Genomic DNA, 10273 nt, shown 5'->3' with positions numbered 1-10273 from the left:
TGTCGGACAGTATAATGTTCATGATCACATACTATAGAGTATTATAGAGAAAGAAAACTGACATGATTTTTTTTTTCTTTTCCCAAGAAGCACAATATTGTAGATCTCTAAAAGTGACTGTACCAGTAAAATGATGTGGTTACAGGTTCTCTTGGAAGAATACAGTCTAGAGTCAGTTTTTTTTTTCTCAATAGGGGACGTAACGTGAACACATTAGCACCTCAACTTAAGGGACTGACAATCACTATACAAAAAAATGGTGTGGAATTAAAAAAAAAAAATCCAGTGTCACTAAAGAATTATTGCCTGTCTCAGAGCTCCAAACATGATCCAATAGGACAGATTACGGAAAAAAGCAAAGAAATATGCTATAAATGGAATGTTGTTTTTTTGTTGTTTTTTTTTTTATTTACTCTAATATACTTGAAGTGTGCACACTTACATACATACAAGAAAAGCAAGCGGCTGACAGTCACCAGAAAACACAGTAGTGCGTTGAAACCTCTAAAGCTCAATGCAGTCACAAAGTATATCTTTAATTTCAAACATCCCCCTCCCCAGTAGAGCTTATACAAATAGTTGTATTAAATTCATCAACTTGATTTAAGGCAGTGAGAACTATCCTAAAAAAAGAAGAAAACAACAACAACAAAGAACAGACCAAAAATAAAAGACTTGAGTATTTTCTAGGGTTATGGTGAATTAAAGAACCCCTGCTTGGAATCTTACAGTTAGTTTGAACTTGTAAAATCTCTGTGCACCACTTCTATCATCTTTTTTCAACCTCTTTCTATAGTTCCTTTTTTGTTGTTGTGATGTTGTGGTCTTAGGGCCGTGATAAGGGTTTATGTTTTTATTTACTGCTTAGTGAGGAGTGTGGTGGGTATTTGTGAGTCCTCTAAACTCCTCTTGGCGTGAATAGAGCAGCCGTAAGGCCCTGGGGTTTAAGTGCTGAGCTTCCCTGTGCTGAGCGGGAAGATATTGACTTTCTTAAAGTCTGGATCATTTCTGTTTATCACAAAACATTAATATCCACCCTTCCACCCCCCCCCAACATCCATGCATCTCTAACCCCCTACCATACTTATTTACCTTCTAACCCCTGCTAGCCTTCAATAAAGGAAGTACAATGAAAGTTGATACACTTTATTTTGTTCTTTAAGAGGCATGATTTCATAGGATCCAAACTGCCTGTGTTGTTAATCTCTTTTAGTAGAGGAACATTCAGGACAACAAACACAAAAATGGGGCCATGATAATGCATATTTAAACATAAAAATAAAATTTGTACAAAATTGAGGTTTTTTTTTTTTTTTTTTGGGAACAAACAAACCCATAAATGCCATCCTGAAGTTAAGATTACAGACAGGTAGCGGAGAAGTGATTATCTATATACTTCATATCTACAGTGCCTTCATAGTGCTACTTTTTTAAGAGCTCCATAAAGAAGGTAGTCCCACTGTGGGTCAATAAACCCCACAAAAGAGCTACGTGTCCTTCATATTATTTCCAAGTTACATTTAACAAATAACATATTCTGCCTCTTGGTTATATATGGTCAGTATTTACCCAAAGTCCACCGGTTAGAAGGGAAGCAGCACCTTCATCAAGAACAACAAAAAGACTTTTTCGTTAAGAAGCGCTAAATGGAAATCACATTTAATGTGTCTGCCATTTTGCTGTGTCGCTTTAAGTGACATACAAATTACTTCCTAAAACTGCACAACAATGAAAAAGAAGGAAAAATTCTATCCACGGATTATTATACAATGTTATTGGCTGTCTTTTTTTTTCGATAGCAGAAAGATAAGAAGGGAGGGAGGAGGGGAATGAAAGAGGCTGATAGGAAGTGCTACTAATCGTCAGACAGGTCTGAGGCTGACCCTTCAGCGGCCTGGCTGTACAGGCGACTAAGGTTTCTCTTGACGTGTTCTGAAAGAGTGAGGAGAGGCGAAATGGGGAAGGAGTGGGGGGAGTGAATGGAAGTAGCGTGGGAGGGGGTTGAATTGATTTCCTCTGTGATGACAGCTCCAGTCAGGCTGGCACCAAACGCCCCAACCCCCCCATTTCACCATCCACATCCCTCCGTCCGCTCACTCCATCCCTGTGCGTCAGTGGCGCTGGGCAAATGGCCACTAGTGGTGTCATGTTCTTGAAGGGTGCGCTCAACAGCTCCCCTCCATCTTTCTTTCCCTTCCAACTGTCGCGAAATCGTTGGCCCGGATCGTTTTTCTGATAAAAGCATTATTTTTGGGACAAAAGTCACTCTGAGGAATTTAATGACAGTCTTTTTTTAAAAAAACATTGTCATTTTTTTCCTCTTCAGTAATGTCTCTTCAACGCTCAATTCAGGCAACTCCAATAAGAGATGTGTATTTAGTTTCAGACAAAAAGGGTTCAGGTTTCTTTACTTCATCATCTCTATCCTGTGCTTCACAGAATATTACGGAGACTGAAATGTTTCAGTTTGGGAGTTAATGATCTCCAGTTTTTCTGGGAGAGTTTTGAATTTCTTGTTTTTTTGCAATGATTCAATGGGAATGCTTGTATGAGGTGGTTTCATTATCACTTCAAACCCATGAAGGTCCCAGAAACCCTGTTGCTTCAGTTTTACGTTGCTTCACTCAAAAGTGTGAAGAGTATCACCAGAAATACCTTCTCCTGTGTTCAACTGGCCGGAGGAGGAAAGATTCCCATCTTCTGAGTTCCCGGAGACATCAGAGTCTATGCGGGAACGTTTGAAGCGCCGGTCTGGGTACTGGCTGTTGTCGAAGGGCATGCGGTGAACACACAGGACGTGGGTCTTCAGGTTACCTTTCTGAGAGGCGCTGTAGGGGCAGTAGCGACACTGGAACGGCCTCTGACCTCCAAGACCTGAGAAAGAAACCCACAACATTATCATCCTGTGCAATATCATTGACTGTTAAACGTGCCACACACCTTGCCTCAAAAGAATTCAACATTCTGTGCCTGATTTTAATCAGAGGGCCCAGATAACACTTGTGTGTAGTATTTGGTTACAATCAGCACAAGATGGACGTTTAATCATCTGATTCATCAGTATGTATCAAAAGCATTTCCTCGATCCATCCGTGGACAATCTCTGCTGTTCAGATGAAGACGTTTTCTTTGTGCAGTATCCTACAGAAGTTCGAAAGTGCTCTTTTCAGCTTAGAGCAAGTACAACTGTTTAAGAGATTGGATCTGATCATCGGTGCATTGTACACAATGGCCCTTAATAGCCCACACAAGTCTGTTTGAGGAATGCAGATTACGTGCCTATCATATCTGGCTCTCTTATCGGGCCCATCCACTTAGAGCAAAGCCAGGCACTTTCAGCTACACGCTACTTTAGAACATTAATAACAGTACATTTGCCCTCCATTTTTCTCAATTCAATTTGAAAAGCACTAAATCAAATTAACATGGCGGTTTAAAATAGCAGCCCCGTTGGTGCGGAGAATGTAAAGCGGCTGCATTAAAGGTGTAGCCGTGACGCAACGTGAAAAATGTGAGCATCCTCAAAGTAAGCGCGCGTAAAGTCGCCCGCTTGCATATGCGTGTGTGGTACAAAAAAAGAAGGATTTATAAGCACTTTGTGTTTGGCTTTGGAGTCTCAGCGGCTTTCGAATACTACAATGTCTGCTGAGGCCTCGCTACAAAGGGGATTGCTACAAGTTTTAGAGCTTTCGATGTTCCAGTTGTCTGATAAGCAAGCCGGCGACGCACAATCCCGGCCGTTTCATTCATACGCACTTTAATTTCACACTCCCTTACATTGCGCTAAGTCTGAGAGGCAGCATATTCTCATGCCACTTTATACTTAGAGTGAACTAGCATCACCAACTGTAAGTCAGCTTTCTTTCTCTTTTCTTCTCCTCTCTTTTCTTCTTCCCTATCTCGTCTCTTTTCCCGAAGCAGGAAATGTTTAGGCAAAGGGAGCTGGGAGTTGTCACAGACTGGTCCAAGTGGCTAGAGAATGGAGCGATTTTCAATCAATTTTAAGAATAAACAGAAAGAGATAGACACAAATAAGGAGGAATATGGAGAGGAGGGAACCATGCTCACTGTGGCCGTGACAGGACCGCAGGTAAATGATTAACAGGGCTCAGAAAGAAACACAAAAGAAGAAAGCCTATTGACATGTAACCTCCATCACAGCACTTCGTATTCATCCAGAAAGCTTCCTCCAGCTTCCCTTTTCAAAGTGAGATAATACTGCCCCTTCAGGGTGCCTATTTGGTGGTCAAAATAATTGGCAACAATGAATCATATTTCAAGGGGTGTTCTGTGGCAGGGCACATTTTTCTTATATCAAAAAGGCTGTACACATTGAGCCCCTCTCAAAATGTTTCCCGTAATAGTTGCCCCGATTACTTAGAAACTAATTGGGGCAATTTTGGCTTGTTGCTGCTAGCTCCTAAATGACAAGAGAAGAAGGAGCAGAGCTGGAGATTTTATGTACAAAGATTACAGTGTGTCATAGTATGGGTGCCATGCTAGAAAGCTAAAGCATGTTTGTTTTTGAGTGCTCATAGCAAAGCATGCAAACATCTTCCTCACATTAATCTCTCGTTCTTATTTTAGTGCCATCAGGCCAATAAAGTACACACCGACAATAATATTTCTGTGAATAATATAAAGTTAACATTGAAAATCAATTTGTAAAAAAAAGATTAAAATAGTTCAAATTAAATATTGGGTTAAATATTGTCTTAATTAAAATGGAAAAGGTGAGAATGTATACTAATTAAAATGTTTAATAGACAATACATGTTTAAAGAGAAATATGTGTATATGTGTATTCATACTTCCAGGACATACAGGGACAATAAAGGTAGACATTATTTATTAATACAGTATATAAGCCACTATATACTGTAAATATACACAGTGATGGCATCTTTCTCTTTCATTCTCGTTTGCTTTTTTTCTCTCGTTCTTCTTTTCAAAGCTCTCCAGTGATTCACATCTACTGCGATTGAGGTGCCAAGTGACACAAACTACTATGAAGAATTTTATTTCTCCCTTCTCCTTCTCCTTCTCTCCAGTATGTGTCAATCCTTTCCACATTTTTTTCACTCTGTTTCCCGCAACTGTGAGTCCTGAGTGAGTAAAAATTCCAATGTACTTGTTACCAATGGCCAATAAATCTTTTGAATGTTTTGCGGCCAAAAACCACACAAGAACACATTTGTACCTCTATACGTACTAAGCTTTGTAAAACAACATATGGAAATGACAGGTGATTTGTATCTTTTTTTCTTACCCTTTTCCATCATTTTCTAACATTGTCTCAAAATAGAGAGAGAAAAAGAGAGTTCTATTATTTTCAGCAGTGTGCCATTATCACGCCTGCCTAATTAACCCCTGAAGGCCTCATATGTGGAGATCAGAGGGCGAAGGAGAAGAGGAGGAGGGAGAACCGATGACAACACCCACTTCCTGCAGATTCCCTAATATCACTCCATCATTGTCCTTCCCGCCGTTTATCATCCAAAAATAAAAACAGATCAAAAATAAACAAAGGATTGCATTTATTCAATCAGTTCACTTGTTTTCCCTGTTCTATATAGACTTTCTTAACATCTATTGCATCTAGTCTGTATATTTTTCATCTCCATCCTTTCTGAAGATACGTCTAATGCACCCTCTTGTGGCGCCTCGTGTTCTTGCTCTCTCACAGTCTTTATTTTTATTCTCCTTTTCTTATCACACATACACTGAAAAAACAACAAGATGCGTTTGAACAGTACACTTGTGGTATGTAAGCAAGCAGACACAAGCTCCTCTACACAAACGCACACACACTCACGCAGACACGGAGGTGCTTTGGCATGTAATCAAAATCAGTCTTATATAAATTCCATCTGATGCCAGAGCTACCATCTGTGAAAGAGTGCTGCCTCTCACCTCTGTCTGTCTGTGAGAAGTCACCCTCTCCAACGCTCAGCAACAAAGAGTGTGTATGTGTGTGTGACAGAGAAAGAGCGGGAGAAGGGTGTTGAGGAGGAAAAATGATTAATTTGCAGAATGCTTGTGATTTGCTCATATATTATTATAACAGCTCATCAGCACATGACGAATCCCTTGCCCCACGCAGCAGAAAGAACCTGCAGGGCTTCAGCACTTTTACTGTGTGTGTGTTTACACACTCGGGCATGTGTCCCTGTGTGTGTGTGGCATGTCTTTGAAAAAATAATAGCTCATGAGCATGTCATGAATGACTGTTTTTGCACGTGTATGGCTTTACGTGAGGGGGATACTGCATGTGTATAGCATGTTGGGATGTTTGTGCGCGTGTGTGTGTGTGTGTGCACGTGTGTGTGCGCATGTGTGTGTATGGGCTGGCACCTGACAGACTGCAGAGTCTCTAATGACTTTCAGATGCTCACTGTGAGTAACTCAAACCTGAGAACGAGCGAGATAGGAATACTGAAGGAGAGAGAGCGACTTCCGCTCTACGGGCGATTAAGAGTGTAAACACTCATATCCTTTCAACTCACACTGTAGATATGAACAAGGTCACCAGTTAAACACTTCCGCACCATGTCACAAGCAAGAGTGCATCATGGTTTTTACAACAAGAATACGTCATGCTTTTATACAACAGATCAACAAACCGAAGTTAATATTGAGTTACATGTGAAACAAACAATACTTTTAATTTTGGGTCGAGAACGAAAATAGTTCCAAATGAAACTACAGCGGTGCTCCTGAGCAAATCAGAGTGTTTTTAAACATATCAGGGTCACACTTTATTTTGAAATAATCTACATTAGACATTCTGTTTACTACTTTGTAATTACATGTCAACTAATTCGCAACTATATGTCTACTAATTCTCAGAGTAGGCTGTTATGGTAGATTAGTTGAATAAGTTGACATAAACTTTCTCATAGTCAGTATGTTGTTTGCTGTGGAAATAAAGTGCAGACAATCAACTAATACTCTGACGACTGCTAGTTGACATGTATTTGCAAAGTTACTGTTAGTAGAATGTTTAAAGTTACCTATCCAAATAAAGAGTTAAATATCAATTACTTTAATCAGAGATTTCAAATAAATCTATGAATAAACGTCACTGTTGTAGCATGCAGAAAGGGCCACTGGAAAAACCTCACCACTTACACAGATGCACACTGACAGTCCATCCAAAAACAAGTGGCAAGTGGTATGATGTAGATAGTGAAAAGTCTGCAGTAAGTGCTGTTGGACTGCGCTCAACCAATCAGATTTGTATAAGTGATAAATACATAAGTGTGGAGAGCTTAAACCTAAACTGGCTTAAAGATCACCTACGTCTGACTCATATACTCTCCCTGAGAAATATTGATTTCTGTACCACAAATGGATCTGAACAACACATAATGTGCTTCTGTAAGCAAAACCATGTCTGCCTATAAGATAAAAAAGATACTCTAAGCCATTGTGATATTTTAAAGAATATCTATAATGAATCTGTATCTGTAGGGATTACACAATGCTGTGCACGTGTATGTTCTGGGGCCAGTTTTTTCTGCTCTGTGCAGCAAGTGTTGCATATCCATTTGCTTATATCTTATATCTGGAAACTTTCCTTCTGCGTGTGTGTCTGTGTTTGAGTGTCACCTATATGGAAGAGAAGGAAAAGATAAAGAAAAACAGAGGGAGAGTGTGTCTAGGGAGAACGCAAGCCACAGAAGGTGTGAGCAGTAAAAAGTGATGTACCATCTGTCGGCCAGTAATAACCTGCGTGTTGTAAAGGCTGGGAGATTACTCAGCAAAGAGAGCTTCCAAACACCCAAATCCCTCCGCAACGTTAGTGCGCCACGCACTATCTCTCCCCACCTGCTCCCAAAACCCTGCTGAGGAAGATTCCACACTAAAACCGACATCACACCTTCAGATCAACTCGCTCTGATTCGTTAAAAACAAAACATGTAAAGACGCCTCTACAATGAGACAAGCATCAAGCTGAACATCTTTACACCTGCACTGAGCTCGGTTATGATATCATAGTTAACTTTTATCATTATAAACTTTAAACGCATTCACAATAAATATCAAGAGATTTCCACACAGAAAAAAAAAGGAACGGTTCGGACTGGTAATGAGCGTCTAGTCAAAATATTTCTCAAACTGAAAGAGACGACCGAATGCAACTCTAATGGAAAACGCTTCGCAGTTTGGAGAACCGACGCTGTAGTCGGGCTCTCTGGGAAAAAAACAACACGGAAAAACTTGGATTTGTATGTATCAAAAGCAAACTCTAAAAGCTCCACCGGGGAAGCATCTCCCATGTTAAACACTGAACTAGATTACAAACTGCTGCGGCAGACGTACCTCTTAATACTCTCTCTGTTTCTCCGCTATACATTTCCCAGTCTGCCTGCCACTATATCTCTTTTCAATCTTCCTTACTTGGCTTCATTTCTCTCTTTTCTGAACAAATGGAATTCTTTGATGTGTTCCAGAGCATTTCGTTTTGTTTTTCCACATGGACATGTCTGAGTAACTGTGTGCAGAAAGTTTCATGGAAGGATTTTTGGGATAATATACCACTTCCTTCACTGACAGTGCATGAGAGGTGCTGGCAAGGGCCTGCAAGGAGCCCCGCGATTGGTCAAGAGTTAGAAAGGCTCATGGGTAAAAGGCAGTATATACATCATGTGATGAGAGCGATGTGTCAGGCGGTCTCAGCAGGACTGTGTGTCTGTGTGTGGGTATCTGTGTGGCCAAGGGAGGAAGAGTTCATGAGTACTCATCTGCAGTACTGCTCACTTCTCTCCTTCTCTCTCTCCCTATAGAGCATATTGCTGCACATTCTAGTGCTGAGCTGTCACGACAGACACATAATAAATGTCTACGAGTGTGTGCAAGTGTGCCGTGTGTGTGTTTGTGCAAAGGAGAGAGAAAAAGACCAGCTCGTACCTGACTACTTTCACTCTGAAAGTGGTCACATTGAATAAAAAGCAGAATTGGCCCTTACAAATAAAAAAGGACCGTGGCATGGCTGAGTGAAAGAATCAGCACTTTGAAATGTGCGGGCGAGCAGGGATAATACTAACACTCGATATATGGAGCATTGTTAATAATGTTCAAAGCTTGAAATAAAAGACAGCTTTAGTATTTGTTTAGCAGTTTAGTACTGTTAAAATGTCTTGTGTACTTTTAGGTTTACGTTTTATCTTTAGTAAATCATTTTAAACTGCCATCTTTCCTTTAAAAGTTACATTTGCCTGTGTTGTTTGTGAGCCAGCAATGATTATGTCTATATGAAAAAAAAAAGGAAATTTAAATAAAATGCATAAAAATAGTTTAAAGCAAGCAGAACACACGTGTATCAGTGTCCATCCTTTATAATCTTAACATTTGGTCATGTCTGAGCATATGTTTTAAGTGTAATTAATTATTCACATTATAGAGCTTTTTCACGTTTACATTCGTCACATACTGTACCACCTTAAGAATTAAAGATATACCCCTGGTCCTAGGCTAAAATGTAAAAGGTAAAAGAAACTTGCACTCGCTGATCTTAAAATATATCGGTGCCTTTGTTTTGTCTCAAAAGGTAGACTACTAATGTTTGTTTTTTTTTCTATGCACATCGAAAAAGCATTAAGAACCGTCTGTGAAACCGGGCCATAATATCAGCTTTTGTATACATGTGATTTAATTGCATCTGACTCAGTTAAGTTAACAAATCAAGTTAATTGACTTAGATAATGACAGCTGCACTGTCATAGATGTCTTAGATAAAACCTTCTCGAAACAAATGAGCGAAACCCCCCAAAGTGTTGAAATGTTCTTTCCTCTGCATAATTTTGCGATTACCATATTTTTGCTATTCTCATAGTACTATATCATGGTATTATTATAATCATAGCCTCCAAAAAACATGGTATTTTTAATATAATATTAATGTATCAAGTAAAAAATACTTGTTGCAAAAAATTTAATGAAATATACAAACAAAAATAAACTTATTAATAAAAGAAAGCATAGAGTTTGCCCCTAAACTTTATATTTGTATAATTTTTAACAGTTGCTTTCAAATGAACTAAAAACATTTAGATAAGATTTCATTTCTACATATTTCGTAAAAGTAAATGTATTAACATTTCAAGCAAGCAGTTGTTTATACAACACTGTATAGTGCTTGACAAGATTAAATGTCCATCCGCCGTCCAAGCTCTTATTTACAGCTTTGTGTCTACGGAATAGTTAGAATACCAAGATCTATCAGACCACTGCTCCTCGAGGCCTCCACATCGAAAGACAATCCAAACAT

At 39.4% G+C, this 10273-nt stretch overlaps 1 protein-coding gene across 7 annotated transcripts in view; it reads right to left on the bottom strand.

Moving 5' to 3' along the window:
• Positions 1 to 567: 567 nt before the first annotated feature.
• The window catches only part of znf536 (zinc finger protein 536), a 170757-nt gene continuing 161051 nt past the window's right edge, over positions 568 to 10273 (bottom strand). For 6 of the 7 annotated variants that reach the window (XM_043245025.1, XM_043245028.1, XM_043245026.1 and 3 more), the window contains one exon: positions 568 to 2874. In XM_043245025.1, coding sequence (XP_043100960.1) covers positions 2621 to 2874 — 254 coding nt within the window. In that variant the 3' untranslated portion in view covers positions 568 to 2620. The remainder of the gene's footprint in view (positions 2875 to 10273) is intronic. The other variant, XM_043245030.1, reaches the window with a different exon arrangement.

This window comes from Puntigrus tetrazona, chromosome 7 (genome assembly GCF_018831695.1).
Source record: "Puntigrus tetrazona isolate hp1 chromosome 7, ASM1883169v1, whole genome shotgun sequence".
NCBI lineage: Eukaryota > Metazoa > Chordata > Actinopteri > Cypriniformes > Cyprinidae > Puntigrus > Puntigrus tetrazona.
Note: the sequence above shows the minus strand (reverse complement) of the source record. Positions and strands in the feature narration are given on the sequence as shown.